This window comes from Mobula birostris, chromosome 8 (genome assembly GCF_030028105.1).
Source record: "Mobula birostris isolate sMobBir1 chromosome 8, sMobBir1.hap1, whole genome shotgun sequence".
NCBI lineage: Eukaryota > Metazoa > Chordata > Chondrichthyes > Myliobatiformes > Myliobatidae > Mobula > Mobula birostris.
Window position 1 is genome coordinate 79,633,919 of NC_092377.1, and position 17,515 is coordinate 79,651,433.

The following is a 17,515-nucleotide window of genomic DNA, read 5'->3' on the forward strand; positions in this document are numbered from 1 at the left end:
CGGAACCTCTCCTGTCCCCACTGATGGTGCAAAGATCATTGCCAGAGGCTCAGCAATCTCCTCCCTTACTTCCCACAGTAGCCTGGGATATATCTCATCCGGTCCAGTGACTTATCCAACTTGATGTTTTCCAAAAGTTCCAGCACATCCTCTTTCTTAATGTCTATATGCTCAAGCTTTTCAGTCCACTGTAAGTCATCCCTACAATCACCAAGGTCCTTTTCCATAGTGAATACTGAAGCAAAGCATTCATTAAGTACCTCTACTACCTCCTCCGATTCCATACACACATTTCCACTGTCACACTTGATTGGTCCTTTTCTCTCATGTCTTACCCTCTTGCTCTTCACATACTTGTAGAAATTCTTGGGGTTTTCCTCAATCCTGCTCGCCAAGGCCTTCTCGTAATCCTTTCTGGCTCTCCTAACTGCATTCTTGAGCTCCTTCCTGCTAGCTTTATAATTTTCTAGACCTCTATCATTACATAGTTTTTTGAACCTTTCATAAGCTTTCCTTTTCTTCTTGACTAGATTTGGAGGAATTGTCTGCAGAGCTCTTCAGTGCAGTGGAACTACCTTCTGGTATCTTCCATCTCTTTGAAGGTCACTGGCAGACCAAGGTGTCCATGTACCATACCAGCAATGAGCTGGAAGGAAGGAGGAAGAAGATCTAAGGGCATCATTCAAGACCAAAAGGGATGTTGAGGAAAATAACTTAAGTCTTCAATGCTATAGACAAGGAACAAAAACAGAACAAGCACAGGCACAATGTTATGTGCACAGTTTCAGACCCCATAAATAATACAGGATATATCTATCCTGGAGTCAGTCCAGTGCATGGTCACCAGATTGATTCTTAGTTCAATAGACAATAGGTGCAGGAGTAGGCCATTCAGCCCTTCGAGCCAGCACTGCCATTCACTCTGATCATGGCTGATCATCCACAATCAGTACCCTGTTCCTGCCTTCTCCCCATATCCCTTGACTCTGCTATCTTTAAAAGCTCTATCTAACTCTTTCTTGAAAGAATCCAGAGAACTGGCCTCCACTGCCTTCTGAGGCAGAGCGTTCCACAGATCCACAACCCTCAAGAGTGATGTTCTGTGAAGAGGGACTGAAAACCACTGACCGAAACTCATTGGGGTTTAGAAGAATAAGAAGTGGTCAGATTGATTCTGAGAGAGTATTTTACTTGCTAAAATAATTCATTCTTAATGGTGGGGGGATTCCCAGAGTTAGTAATGAGTCATAATTCCTAGATAAAAGGTCAGCCAAATCTTTCATCCTGGAGTGAGTGAAATGGGAACCTTCTTAACACATTCATATCTCTCATGACATTTTATTTATTTGTAGATGCAGCACAGTGACAGACCCTTCCAACCCACGAAACTGTGCTGCACAAATACACTAATGTGACTAATTAACCTACTTACTCGTATATCTTTGGAATGTGGGAGGAAAGTGGAGCACCTAGAGGAAATCTATATGGTCACGGGGAGAATGTACAAATTTCTTACAGATGGTAGCAGAATTGAACCTGGTTGCTGGCTCTGTAATATCGTTATACCGATATGCTATGCAATTCAGTTACGCTATTGCGCCACCCCAAAATTAAAAAGGCCATTTGGGCCACTGACCCTATGCTGGTCTTCAGGACAATCTCAGTCTCATTCTCCCACTTACTTCTCTGTAACCTGGTCCCTCTCACATGCCCATCCACTCCAGCCCAATTCTCCTATCACCCATCTATACTAAAGGTACTACCAACCAGTTAACCTACCAACCAGTTCTCTTTTGGGATGAAGGAAAACCCAGAGCACCCCAGGAAAAATTATGCGAGCATGAGGAGAAAGTGTGCACCACAGCACTTAAGGACAGGGTTAAACCTAGTTCACTAGAGGTGTGATACAATGGTGACAACAGCCACCAGGCTGCCTGAGTGTTGTGGATCTCTGGAAGATAGTGGCTGCTCTGTTACTGAGGGCAATTGAAGTTGGTATCAACAGTGATTTGGACAAAGGGAATGAGAGGCTCTGGGGACTCAGTATGAAAGTGTGAATGAGGAACAGGGAATGTCACCGTCTTACTGAATGGCAGTGCGGGCTTAAGGTGCTTGGCAGCCAACTCCTGCTCCTACTTTGATCATTCTCAGATTATCCAAGTTATTTTTTTAGTTATTCATTATTGTTCCCATCCTCTGTCACCTTGCTCCACTATGACTTGTGTTGCTTAAACTCTCCTGGTCTCCAGTCTATCTACCCCTTTTCATCCTCTCCCCCATTTATCTACAACCTAAAGCTTATTTATCTCCAACTTTCTCAGTTTCAAGAAAAGGCCAATGCCTAAAATAATAACCCATTTCTCACCACAAAGTTGATGGCTGACCCGCTGAGTATCTCCAGCCTTTTAATACACACAAAGTGCTGGGGGAACTCAGCAGGCCAGGAAAAGGGTCCCAGCCTGAAAAGTCCACTGTTTACTCTTTTCCATAGATGCTGCCTGGCCTGCTGAGTTCCTCCAGCATTTTGTGTGTGTTACTTTGTTTTCCAGCATCTGCAGGTTTTCTGTTGTTTATAATCTAACATATTAAGTACTTTATTGATCTCGAGTGAGAAATTCTTTTGGTACAGCAGCAACATTTAAAAACAGAGCAGAGTGCAGACTTAAATAATAACAAAGTACAGAATAATAATATACACAATAATAATTTACCAATGTACACTAATGTGCAATAATAATGTATAGAGTAATAAAGCAGAGACTATTGTACTATCATGTGTGTTCTGTCGCACAGATGAACCGTTGTACATACTTATTGCATTTGGTAGAAAGTATTTTCTGTAACAATCCTTGTGACAGCGGAGCTGAATGAGTCTATTCCAAAAGGTGCTCTGCTGCTTATTCAGTAGGTCATGGAGCGGAGGTGCCAGATTGTCCATAATGGATAACAGTTTGTTTAGTGACCACTAACTCAAAAGTGTCCAGGTTGGGGCCAAGGATGGATCCTGCCATTTTGATGAGTTTATTTAGTCGTTTTGCATCACCAGCACCAATGTTGCTCCCCCAGAATAAAGTAAGAAGACTGCACTTGCTACAACAGCCTGGTAAAAGATCCCCAACATCCTGCTGCATACCTCAGTGATCTGGTTTGTCATCACCAGCCTTTTGTGTTTTAAGTTCAGATTTCGAGAATCTGTGAGCTTCAATATCTTGTGGTTTTATTAGAGTCATCAATAAATCTATGTTAACCCAAATGATGAACACAAATGCAAATTATTATGTTATTGTATTCATTGTTCATGTTCAAATCAAAAGAAACACAATTAGAAGTAATACTGTACCTGTAATGTTATTAGGTGTCTGCTTTTCAACAAAGTGGCCTCAGTGGACTTATGTATAAAAAACATTAGTGAAATTACTTTCCTCGAGGCATGCAAATATATGCATAATGAGGATATGAACTTTAAGTAGATCACATGAATCTACTTTAGCCTAAAAAGATTATGCAAAATGTTATTAGGTTAGAAACACCCGCAATCTTTGGAATTACATGATCAGGGAAACTTTGTAATAGTTGTTTAAGGAATGTGACAAATCAAACATTGAAGCTATTCAGTTAGCCAAGTTTATGGCAATAATAATAATGATACAATGTGGACTTTGTTCAAGAACAGCTGACTGAACCCACAAAAACATAATTAAACAATGGCAATGCATCCATGGGATCAGGAATAATTAGCTTAGTCCACAGATAACATGGAGACTTTTTAAACAAAGAATGATCCCGCTCAAAAATATGGGATTCGCTGTACCTCATGTAATAGCGTTATTTGCCAGTTGTGTTTAGCTAATAACATTCAGATTAGTTGAATTCTCAAATGAGATATTAACACATATATTAAGCATTCCATGAAAATAGCCAAATAATATAAAACTATGCTTTCAGCTCAATGTTATTAGATTCACTTTACGGCTGAATCATTCCTTGACCATGAACATAATCATGAGCCTGTAGCCAACTTGGGGTTTTAAGACTAACTTATCGTTTGATGAATATCCTAATGACTTCAAATCTAGATAATTGTGAGATCTGTCATAAGCTCAAGATATTCTATTCATTTTTAAAATAGTTATGACTTTGCACTTTAATGATTTTCTTAATTTTGCAAATAAACCTTCTCTTGACATAATAAGTGGCAGTAGAAAGTAAGATTTTAATTTTATAAAATAAAAACTGTTTGGTTGTCAGAAATCACTGCCTGGTGATGATATAATTTCCAAAATAACTTTTTTGCATCTTCTCTCGTAATAGACTTTTATCTGCCCATGAATCACATCTCTGTACCCTTCACAGTGAGGAATTTCAATTCTTTGTAGGTAGAGTCAGATCCTTATAATATCTGAGAATGTCACTATTCATCTAAATTTAAATAAACTAATTTAACCTGAGGAAGGTAACTGCTTGGGGTATTTACCCAACCTGAGGAAAAGGTAGATGAGACCTATAGCCTTTCGATAATGGGGATGGAAGAGCTGGAAAGGTTGGCGGGGGGGGGGGGGAGAGATAGGGATGGGAGTAGGGAGAGATAAAGAGTGGTGGAGGGAGGAACAGAGAAAATAGGGAGAGAGAGGAAAGATAAAGTGAGAGAAAGAGAGAAGGGGAAGGAAAGAAGGGGAAAAGAGGGCAAGGAAAGAAAATCCTGTCATCTCTATGTCAAAGGCTGATGTCCAAGAGGTTAAACCCTCATAAGATATTAGGCCCCGGTAGTGCCTCAGGGATTGAAAGCCTGCGCTGTCCCACCGGCCAGAACGTTCAAGGACATCTTCAGCCTCTTGCTGCTGTGGTCTGAAGTTGCCACCTGCCTCAAAAGAGCAGCAATTATACCCGTGCCTGGGAAGAGCTGCCTCAATAACCATCACATTCACATCTACCATGTTGGCCGGTGGTGTAGTGGTATTGGCACCGGACTTTAAGGCCTGTGGTTCCAGGTTCAATTCTGGCCGGCTCCTTGAACCCTTTCCACCCATGCTGGGACGAGCGTCGAGCTAGCAACTCAGCCTCGTGAAAAACAGACAAAAATGCTGAACGAACAGCAAGATTGCCGCCTGATGCGCCACAAGGCAAGGAAAGGAATAACAACAACATCTACCATAATGAAGAGCTGCCAGAGGTTGGTTATGGCTAAAAGTAACTTCAGCCTGAGCAAGGACCGGAACACACTGCAATCTGCCGACAGTGCAAGTGGATGCAATCTCGCTGGCTCTCTACTCTGCTTTGGAACACAATCGCAAGACGTATGTCAGATTCCTGTTTTATTGATTACAACTCAGCGCCCAACACCATCATCCCCTCAATAACCAAGATTCAAAACCTGGGCCTTTGAACCTCTCTCTGCTACTGGATCATCAACTTCCTATTGGGAGAACCACAGTCAGATCAGTAATAACATATCCTCTCTGATAACTGTAAGCACAGGCAATCCTCAAGGATACATGCTCAGCCCACTGCTCCACTCTCTCTACACCCAAGATTGAGTGTGCTAAGCACAGTTCAAATGTATTCTATCTACATATAAACACACTGATGACTCCAGTGTTTTTGGTAGAATCTCAAATGGTAATGAGGAAGTTTGACAGAAGTGAGATAGATCATTGGTTGAGTGGATTTGCAATAACAACCTCACCCTCAATGTCAGCAAGACCAAGGAACAGTTTGTGGATTTTAGGAAGGGGAAGCTAGGAGAACACATATCAGTCTTTGTTGAGGGGTCCGTGGTGGAAAGACTGAGCAATGTTAAGTTCCTAGGCATCAATATCTCAGAGGATCTGTCCTGGGCCTGACACACTGGTGCAATCACGAAGAAGGCACACCAGTGGCTCTACTTTGTTGGGAGTGTGAGAAGATTTAGTATGGTACCAAAGACAAATGCAAATTTCTGTAGCTGGATGGTGGAGACCATCCTGACTGGTTTCCTTACAGCCTGGCATCAATGCACAGGACAGCAAGAGGCTACGGAGGATTATAACTCAACCAGCTCCATCATGGGCACAACCTTCCCAACATCGAGGACACCTTCAGGAGGCAATGCTTCCAGAAGGTTGCGTCCATTACCATCTGGGACACATCCTCATCTTGTTACTACCATCGGGGAGGAAGTGCAGGAGCCTGAAGATCTACACCCAAAAATTTAGGAACAGTTTCTACTTTGCCACCAGACTTCTGAATGGACCACGATCCAATAAACACTACTTTATTATTCCTTTTTTTTCTTTATTTTATTTATTTTTGTAACTGAAAGATTTTTATGCCTTTGCATTGGATTACTGCTGAAAAACAACAACTTTAACATCAAATGTCAGTGATAAAAAAATCTGATTCTTTTCTATTCCAGAAGAGTGGGGCACTGAAGAACAGTGACAGTGCAGGAGGCATTGATGCTGGGTTACAGCAGTGTGAGGAGAGCAATGCATTTCTCCATTGTCCACTAAACCAGAATTGACATTCCGGCTTCAAATGATGATAGAGGCCGAGAGAATCCCTTTCGTTTTGAAGATCACAGAATTCGCTATTAAATGTATGTTATAAAAAAAACTCATTCATATCACCTGCAGTCAATGATAATATTAGCAGAGTAATTTACAGAGAGAATAATGTGTAAATTCCAAGCGGTAAAAATTATTCACCAGCATATCCTTGGAGTGAAATCACACAGTGTTGGAGGAGCTGTGAATCACTGTCAACAACTCTGGACTTCGATGCTCAGCCACATATTTATGGACTACAGGAAAATGTTGTCAGTTTTTTAATGCACTGTGAATATCAATGTTATCATAACAACCATAAAACTCTAAAGATGCCTGATTTATTGACACTGTGGGACTGAACTACCACTTGTCTCAAAACTTACTCAGTAGCTAACATGGTCCCTCTGCTGGACATGCTTGCAGTTACATCACCAAACACAATGGAACAAAGTGATAATTCCTGCAGCTTTACAGGTGTCCCCCGCTTTTCGAACGTTCGCTTTACGAAACCTCACTGTTACGAAAGACCTACATTAGTTCCCTGTTTTCGCTAACAGGTGTTTTCACTGATACGAAGAAAAGCAGTGTGAGATAAAAAAAAACTGCGCGTCCCAAGCAGCCGCTCTCCCCCGGATTCGGAACGGCATTCTAGCCAGCATTGCTTTAACACGTGCCTGTGAGCAGCCGTTAGCGAAATGAGTTCTAAGGTATCGGAAAAGCCAAAAAGAGCTCGTAAGGGTGTTACGCTTAGCGTAAAACTAGACATAATTAAGCGTTTCGATCGTGGTGAATGAAGTAAGGACAAAGTGAGTTTGGCTTGTGGAAGTTGACGAAGATGATATTGAAGAGGTTTTGGCATCCCATGACCAAGAACTGATAGATGAAGAGCTGATGCAATTGGAAGAGGAAAGGATAACAATCAAAACCGAATGAGTAATGATAAAGTATGACTTTAATTTTGAAAGGGTACATCGGTTTAGGGCATATCTGCAAGATGGTTTGAGTCCCTACAAAGAACTGTATGATAGAAAAATGCATGAGGCTCAGCAGTCAAGCAAGCCTTCCACATCAGCCACAGCAGACGACGAACCTCGATCTTCGACATCGAGGCAGGCAGAGATAACAGAAGATGACCTGCCTGCCCTGATCGACTATGAGATGACACCCCAGTGTCCCACCACCCCAGCCCCCAGGCCGTGGACAGATACCGATCTGTGAAGAATGCAGCGGTAGCTGGGAGGCACCCAGCACATCTTTAAGAAAAATGCCAAAATAAATATGCTAATTAATTAGGTGCCGCCCGGCACGTAATTGTCGGCCCAGATCAGAGGCAATGCAATCAGCAATCTCCTCTGATCTGGGTCAACATTTACGTGCCGGGCGGCACCTAATTAATTAGCTTGTTTATTTCGGCTTTTTTCTTAAAGATGTGCTATGTGCCTCCCGGCTACCGCTGCACCCCTGCATGCTTCGCGGATCGGTATCGGTTCGCTGCCCGGCGGGTGGGAGCCACTGCACCACCCCAACCTCCGACAACTCAGCCTAACACACCATCATCAGTGTGCTCGATGTCTTCGCGATTCCCGTAAGTGATACTACACTGTACATACATTATTTCTACTTTATATAGGCTGTGTATTTTTACGTGTTATTTGGTATGATTTGGCAGCTTCATAGCTTAAAGGTTACTGGAGAGCGCTTGCGCCGTGTTTTTGCTGACGGCGTTTGTGTGAGATTTCCGCTACGGAGAACAGTTCAGGCAATGATTGTGGAAAAGTATTTCTACTTTAAATAGGCTGTGTATTTATCATATCATTCCTGCTTTTACTATATGTTACTGTTATTTTAGGTTTTATGTGTTATTTGGCATGATTTGGTAGGCTATTTTTGGGTCTGCAAACGCTCACAAAATTCTCCCATATAAATAAATGGTAATTGCTTCTTCGCTTTACGCCATTCCGGCTTACGAACCGTTTCATAGGAATGCTCTACCTTCGGATGGTGGGGGAAACCTGTACTTGACGTGGGACCCCAACTTCCAGCTGTAATCTGCCTTCATTGTAGAACGATGGACATAGGTTTGGTGCCCAAACATCTCATCCTCTCCCTGGCTTCCAGTGTTGGATTAATGTTTTTAAAGAGATGCAGTATTTAGAAATACAGCCCTTCTGGCACAATGAGCCTGTGCAGGCCAATTACATCCATGTGATCAACTAACTTACTAACCTGTACACCTTTGGAATGTGGAGCACTGTAGAAATCCTCACAGTCACAAGGAGAATGTGCGAACTCCAGACAGACGGTGGTGGAATTAAACCTGGGTTGCTGGTGTTGTAGCAGCTTTGCATTAACTGTTACACTATTTTCCATAAGACCATAAGATCATAAGACATAGGGGCAGAATCAGGCCATTCGGCCCATCAAGCCTTGTCCACTATTTCATTATGGCTGAATATTTCCCCCTCAAACCCATTCTCCAACCCTCTTCCTGTAACCTTTCACATCCTGACTAACCTATCAACCTCTGCCTTAAGTACACCCAAAGGCCACAGGGGTCTTTGGTAATTTCACGGATTCACTACAACCTGGTTAAAGAAATTCCACTCTTCTCCATTCTAAATGGACGTCTCTTTATTCTGAAGCCGTGCCCCCTGGTTCTAGACTCCCCCACCATAGGAAACATCCTCTCCACATCAACTCTATTTAGGCCTTTCAACACTCGATAGGAGTAAAGGCCGAGAGTCATCAGTCACTCATCCTATGATAAGTCTTTCATCCCAGAATCATTCTCGGGACCCTCTTCTGAATCCTCTCCAACAACAGCACATCTATTCTTAAATAAAGTGCCCAAAACTGCCTCACAATACTCCAAGTGAGGGCCACACCAGTCCCTTAAAAAGCTTCGGTATTACATCCTTGCTTTTATATTCTGAACCTCTCAAAATGAATGCTAACATTACATTTGACTTTCTCACCACCAACTAGTCTGCAAATTAACTTTTAGGGAATCCTGCATGAGAACTCCTAACACCCCTTGCACCTCATATTTTTGAATTTTCTCCTTGTCTAGAAAATAGCCTGTGCCTTTATTCCTTCCACCAAAACGCATGACCATACACTTCCCGACACTGTGTTACATTTGCCACTACTTTGTCCATTGTCCTCATCTGTCTCAGTTCTTCTGCAGCCTCCGTGCTTCCTCAAAATCTACTTGCCCCTCCATTTATCTTTGTATCGTTTGCAAACTTAGCCACAAAGCCATCAATTCTGTCATCCAAATCATTGGCATACAACATAAAAAGCTATCCCAACACCAACCTTTGTGGAACACCACCAGTCACCGGCAGCCAACCTGAAAAGGCTCCCTTTATTCCCATTCTATGCCTCCTGCTAATCAGCCATTGCTTTACCAATGCTAGTATTTTTCATGTACACCATGTGCTCTTATTTTGTTAAGCAGTCTCATGTGTGGCACCTCGTCAAAGGCCTTCTGAAAATGCAATTACATAACAGCCACAGGTTCTCCTTGTCTATCCTGCTTGTTATTTCCTCAAAGAATTCCAAAAGATTCGTCAGGCAAGATTTTCCCTTTCGGAACTTGCTATCTTTGGTCTACTTTACCATGTGCTTTGAGGTACCTCAAAACCTCATCCTTAGCAATCAACTCCAACATGTTCCCAACCACAGAAGTCAGACTAACAGGCCTATAATTTCATTTCTTCTGCCTCCCTCCTTCCTTGAAGAAAGGAACAACATTTGCAATTTTCCAGTCTTCTGGAACCATTCCAGAATCCAGTGATTATTGAAAGATCATTACTAATGCCTCCACAATCTGTTCAGCTACCTCTTTCAGAACTGTGGTATGAAAGTCCATCTGGTCTAGGTGACTTATTTACCTTTAGACCTTTCAGTTTCCCAAACCGCTTTTCCCTAGTAATGGCAACTGCATTCACTTTTGCCTCCTGACACTCTCGAACTTTCGGTCCAACGTTAGTGTCTTTCACAGTGAAGACTGATGCAAAATACTTTGTCGGCCATTCCTTTGTCCCCCATTACTATCTCTCTAGTGTCATTTTCCAGCGGTTCAAAATCTACTCTCACCTCTTGTTTACTCTTTACAAAAAAAACTTCTGCTATCCTCTTTGATAATGTTGACTAGCTTACCCTAATGTTTCATCTTCCCCCCTCCCCAACCATGGCTCCTTTAGTTGCCTTCTGTTGGTTTTCAGAAACTTCCCAATCCTCCAACTTCCCACTATCAGTTGCTCTATTATGTGCCTTCTCTTTTGCTTTTATGTTGGCTTTGACTTTCTTTGTCAGCCATGGTTACATCATCCTGCCTTTATAATACTTCTCCTTTGTGGTGTGTCTAGCCTGTGCCTTCCAAATTGCTCTCAGAAACTCCAGCCATTGCAGCTCTGCCATCATCCCTGCTAGTGTTCCCTTCCAATCAACTTTGGGCAGATCCTCTCTCATGCTTTTATAATTCCCTCTACTCCACTGTAATACTGATCCATCTAACTTTAGCTTTTCCCTCGCAAATTGCACGGTAAATTCCACCATATTATGATCACTGTCTCCTAAGGGTTCCTTTATCTTAAGCTTCCTAATCAAATCCAGTTCATTACGCAAGACCCAATCCAGAATAGCTGATCCCCTGATGGGCTCAAACACAAGCTGCTCTAAAATCAGGCGAGATGCTTCACAACCTCATGGCACAATTTGGATCCACAACCCCTCAATGGTATGATGAAGCTTTGGGATCACTGACCCAGGAACACTGCCTCCTCTCCACTGACTCCGTCTACAGCAGCCAACATAACAAAAGAGCCCTCCTACCCTAGACGATCTCTTCACACCACTCCTATTGAGCAGAAGACACAAAAGCTTATAAACTCATACCACCAGGCTCAACGCCATCTTCTATCCCACTGTTATAAAACTCTGAAACAGACTGCTTGTTTAATAGAGGTGATTTCTTGATCTCATGAGTTACCTCCCAATAATCCTTGTGCCTTATCTATTTTTTTAAGAGATGCAGCATGGTGACAGCCCTTTCCAGCCTATTGAGCCAATGCTAGCCAATTACACTTGTGAGCAATTAACCAACTAATCTGTACACCTTTGGGTTGTGGGAGGAAACCAGAGCACCCGGAGGAAACCCACGTGGTCATGGGGAGAATATACAAACTCCTAACATACAGTAGTGAAATTGAACTTGGGTCAATGGCATTGTTAAGGTTGTGCTAATTACTACACTTCTGTGCTGCCCATGCAACTTTAACACTATATTCTGCATTCTGGTATCGTTTTCCTTTCAGACTGCCCTGATGTCCTTATGTGTGGGATGATCCAGCTAGATAGCATGCAGAACAAAGTTTCCCACTTTACGTGCCAATAATTAGCCCATTACTGATTGATTTCCAATTATTAAACCTCATTAATCAAAATAGAAAATGCTGGAAACACTCAGCAGGATAGACAGCATCTGTGGAGAGAGAAGCAGTGTGAATACTTCAGGTCAGACTCTTGTCATAACCTGAAAAGTGAACTCTGTTCCTCCTTCCAGAAAATTTGCCTTATCCGTTGTTTCCAGCATTTTCTGCTTCATTTCAGTTTTCTGGCACTTGCCGTATTATTTTTCATCATTAACTGGGCTGTACACCCAGTTTCTCAAACAAACCAGTGAAACTATCTGTGCAGCAGTAGTTACACAACATTACATCTAAGGTGGGCCAGATGCTGAGTATGAATTCAAGAGACAATTCTTTAAGACCATAAGCATAGGAGCAGAATTACATCATTTGGCTCATCGAATCTGCTCTGCCATTTCATCATGGCTGATCCAATTTTCCTCTCAGCCCCAATCCCTTGTCTTCTCCCTGTATCCCTTCCTGCTCTGACCAATCACAAATCTATCAACCTCTGCCTTAAATATACATAAAGACTAGACCTCCACAGCTGCCTGTGACAAAAAATTCCACAGATTCACCACTCTCTGGCTAAAGAAATTCCTCTTCATCTCCATTCTAAAAGGACGCCCCTCCATTCTGAGGCTGTGTCCTCTGGTTTTAGCAATTCCCTTATTCTGAATGAATGTACAATGAATCACAATCTTCTTTCACTTAATTACAAAAGCTGTTGGCCTCTCAATAGTCTTTATGTGAGATGCATCACTGTGCTACTCTCACAATAAGAAATGGGGAGAGAATTCTGAAATCAGAGGTGCAAAGAGACTTGGGAGTTTTAGTACAGAATTCCCTGATGGTTAACTTGTAGATTGAGTTGGTAGTAAGGAAGGCAATTGTAATGTTAGCATTCATTTCAAGAGGACTGGAATATAAAAGCAAAGGTGTAATGCTGAGGCTATATAAGCCATTGGCTTGACCACATTTGCAGGACTGTCAGCAGTTTAGGACCACATATCTAAGAAAGGATGTCCTAGTATTGGAGGGAGTCCAAAGGAGGTTTATGAGAATGATGAAAGAATTCACAAATGAGGAGAGTTTGAAGGCTCTGGGCTATACTCACTGAACAGGGGGTTGAGAAAAGTCTTATTGAAACTTACCAAATTCTGAAAGCATTGGATAGAGTGGATATGGAGAGGATGTTTCCAGTAGTGTACATGTCTTGGACCAGAAGGCATAACTTCAGAATGAATAGATTTTCCTTTAGAACAGAGATGAGGAGGAGTTTCTTTTACCAGAGAATGGCGAATCTGTGAAATTCATTGTCACAGGTAGCTGTGGAGATCAAATCATTGGATATGTTTGTTGTTGTTCGTCCATCGCTGACGTCGATGAAGACCTCGACACCATAATGATGGTGTCGAGACTAGCGCGTGATTTGGATTTAAGTGAGGGAGAGTTGCGCAGCGTCAGCCTCACTCTCTCTTCACAATTCCCATCTGGATCCAGTGGCAAGACAGAGTCTAGACGGCTGGAGATGGGACTACGCGCAGTGGATGACCAGGACGTCTTCTGTGTCTTGTCCTGCTCTACACGTTCCACGACGCTTGCAGAGACCGCCTTCTTGACCGTTGGACCTTCCATTGGTCTCATCCACTCAATCCGCCGGAGTCTGTCTTCACATGCTGGGATAGACAACTCCCTATCTCACCGAGGGTTTGAGACCCGTCGGCTACCCTCACCTGGTTTAGCCGGCTTGTCGAGCTGTTGCCCGGGGTGTGGCCGCTGTCACATGCAAACAGCTACGGGGAGCCACAGGTGAGAGCTGAGTGCCAGGTGGGGACCAAAGGTGGACAGGGAGGGGTAGCACCTCTGGTGGGGGGGTATATTTAAAGCTGAGGTCGATAGATTCTTCATTAGTAATGGTGTCAAAGGTTACGGGAAGAAGGCAGGATAATGGATTGAGAGGGTGAGAGGGAAAAATAAATCAGCCACAATCAGATGGAGGAGCAAATGTGATGGACCAAATGGCCTAATTCTGCTCCTATATCTACTGGTCTTAACAAGAAAATTAACTCAGCTCGAACATGTGAACTTTTGTTTGTCCCACAACTCATGTGTTTAAAGGGAAGATAAAATGTACTAATACCATGCTTCTGTCAACAAAGTACAACTGTCTTTTAAAATTGATTTTACTGCCTCATGCCAGAAGTCATATGTCTTTCATTTTACATACACTACAATAAGGTGAGGCTGCAAAGATTCAACATTAAAGGTATGTTTTTCTCAAACAATCAATGGATGGGGAGAAGGAGGAGAGTAAATTATTAAATTTAATTAACGGAAAAGGATTTCTACTAACAGAGCTGTTTGAAATATCCGACCATAGGCATATGCATATTCTAAATAATTGTGAAATATTGTTTTAATGATCTTGCAGCTACACTGAACATTGAATACACATGAAAATTATACTCAAAGCAACAGAAAATTACCCAGTAAGATGTATTTTCTGTGAAAGCTAGTCAGATGGGACTTACTGCAAAATGTATCTCAAAAGATAGGATAGCCCATTCATTCTAGGAAAATGCAAAAATTTCAACAAGCTAAAAATTACTAAATAATATTCAGCACTTTAACAAGAAAGCAGATTACTCGAAACTTTCCACTATCATGAGGCCATAGCAACAGCTGTCCGTGAGGTCTCTGAGGCAACTCTGCCTTGGGCACCGTATTGGCATTGCTCATTGACAGTCTCTCTCTGATACTCATAAATAATTAATATTTAAAGATTAAAAATATAGAAGTACTTTTATAAAAATGAAAGAATCAATTATGAACATAAAGCACAAATAAAAGCACCAAGCATGCAAAAAAAAGAATTTGCAGTTAAGCCCAACTCTGGAATCTATAATGGAGGCTGTACTAACATCAAGTGAGAGTGGTGTAAGATCAGATAGGTTATTTTCTCATGTTAATGATGGTGCTCACTCAAAGATGGTGCTGAGTCAGATAACTGGCAGCAGCTGAATACTGAAGTTACCCTTCTGAGCCACCAGGATCAGTAAGATACACTTCATTATCAGCTTGCCTTCAAAGCTAATATAACATGCGTCACACCCTCTCATCATATCTGCTGATGTTTTAGGGCCAGTTTAGCAGAGAATGTTCATCCAGAATGGACCTGATTGGTGCACTCAGTTATACTTTTCCACTGGAAAGGAAGGAAAGGTATGTCGCATCCGGAGTTTCTCCGGTTAGCGATTTCCCTCCATGCCTCTCTGACGTAGTGGGAACTGCGTACGAGGCAAGTTACAGCAGTGGTTTGCCATTGCCTTCTGCCGGGTGAGTTTCCAAAGAGATCACCAGCTCGTAACCCAGCATGGATGGAAAGCATGCAGGGGAGCCAGCTGACTCTTCGTCCCAAAGTCCAGCACTGATGCCACTACGCTACCAGCAAGTTGCCTAAAAGTTTGGCAAGATTTTTCCACCAAACCAAGGCTGGTATGAGGGGAGAGGCAAGCATTGCTTCTGAAGTCCTGATGTTCATTAAGGCCTAATTTTGCAGCCGCTGGACCAGAAAAGAGATGAACAAAGGGAAAGAGACTTTCTATGACTGCTGATTCAAACATCTCTGTTTCTAATCTCTCTGAAAGTGACAATCTCTTCTGCAAAGTATAAGAATTAAATTTCTCCTTTCAGTAAACATACATCTTAAACGCAAACATGATACTTGTCCAGTGTTAAATAAAATTAACTGTAAAAAACTTAAATTAATACTTTTTAAAAAAAATAACTGCATAAGTTTTGATTCAAATCGTCAAGTACCAAATAAGTCTCTCTATGGACAATACAACATCAGCTTTCAGAAGCAGTTTACCAAAGATACTTTCTTGCACTTCCTGGTGTCAATTACATGGGGGCAAAATTTGATGGAAGTACACCAGTTACATGAATCAGAGATAACCCTGAGTAGACATTAAAGGGAACTCGGACTTGTTTGGCATGATAATCAAGCATCTTATTCAATGTGTTCCAGAAGCTTACTCCACTTTTTGCCCCAAATTAGGTCGTAAATTAAAAGGAAAATTCCCATTATTCTCATATCTCCTGTGTTTTTTTATTCACGCCAGCAATTTACTTTCTCCTTCATTCAACTGACAGTCATTGCTTGCTCCCTGTTCTTCTCTCGCTATGTTGCACCTTCTCCAGATGCTCCAGTTCAACAAGAAAAGTGTTCTCTCCAGCCCATAGCAAGCTTCCTTCACCCTGACCAGTGCCATTCCTGACTGGTCCAACACCCATATAGAGCAAGCACCCTCTCCTGACACCTGACTGTGTCAAGCACAACTCTCAGCATAGCCCCTCCCTTCCATTCAAAGCACTACTGCCACCTGACCTGGTATCCATCCAATTTACCCTCAGTAACAGTGCTCTCCTTTCTCAGCAACATTGGTGCCATTTGATTGTGAGAGCCTTTTCCACCCTGCTTTCCTTTAACAAAACAGATATTAGGACCAAACAGCTGACATGTCACAAGAGAGCATAGATGGCTGACAAGCATGACAGAATGACTGATCAACTTTACTTAACTTCCAAAATATCATTTCAACAATTTCCAAAGTAAACAACCTTTCTCTCCATTAAGTAGTTAACGGCGCAATGAATTAATGCCGCTGAAGAAGAACTTCCTGGAGCAAATGCAACCAGAAGGATAGATGTTTCATTTACAACCTCTTTGAAGCTCAAATATGCGGCTTTTCACAGTGTCCTCAGTTTGGCTGTCAACAGAGCCCCATGAAAATAGTGGCTGTCACTAACCAAAACAGAACTAGCAAAGAAGATTTGATGACTCAGTAACAAATTGAAAGAGAGAAAGTTTGTGACGTGTAAGTAAATTCTAAAAGAAAAACGTGAATTTGACTTCTGTTGTCAATCTGCTGCAGAAGCTTTGAGTGCACTACAACATTCTGAATGATGCATCAGCTGGGAGCTCTACAGATGGTCACAGTCAGGAAATGTACAGACTTTTGTTGCATGGAGGATTCTGCAAGACAAGAGCAGGCTATTTATGCTCCAGGCAGGCTTAATTCCTTCCTCTGCATCAGCTGTACACACACATTCTTTCTCACTCTCATATTTATTTACCTTCCTCTTAAATTCACATCCTTTAACAGCACATTTTCCAGTGAAAGCCTTTGAATACCTACGGGCTACTTTTGGTTGCAGGATAAATCTTATAATGACAGCAAAAAGTTATCATATTCAGTACAGCGCAATGTGACAAATAAGAAGCCACTCACTCTTAGCCACTTCAAAGGATTCAAACTTTACAGGTTGAATGTAGGTAACCAGATTGGACATTTCCTCTGTGGCGTTTGCTTCACAGCCAGCAGTTCCCTACAATATAAAAGTTAGCAAAATGTTAGAACTCTGTAGCTGGAGTACGTGTGCAATAGAAATTTATTACTAATCATGACCCCAAATGCGCAATGTAGCAACAGGTGTGCATTAGACTCTGGCACAATTTTTTCTCCCTATTTAAGTCAATGCAACCATTCAAGTATCTAGGAAACTACTTGA

At 42.0% G+C, this 17,515-nt stretch overlaps 1 protein-coding gene across 4 annotated transcripts in view; it reads right to left on the reverse strand.

Annotated features, from left to right (window-relative positions):
- The window catches only part of plcb1 (phospholipase C beta 1), a 954,845-nt gene that overhangs the window by 128,554 nt on the left and 808,776 nt on the right, over window positions 1-17,515 (reverse strand). For all 4 annotated transcript variants that reach the window (XM_072265525.1, XM_072265524.1, XM_072265527.1 and 1 more), the window contains one exon: window positions 17,236-17,332. In XM_072265525.1, the coding sequence (XP_072121626.1) occupies window positions 17,236-17,332 (97 nt within the window). The remainder of the gene's footprint in view (window positions 1-17,235; window positions 17,333-17,515) is intronic.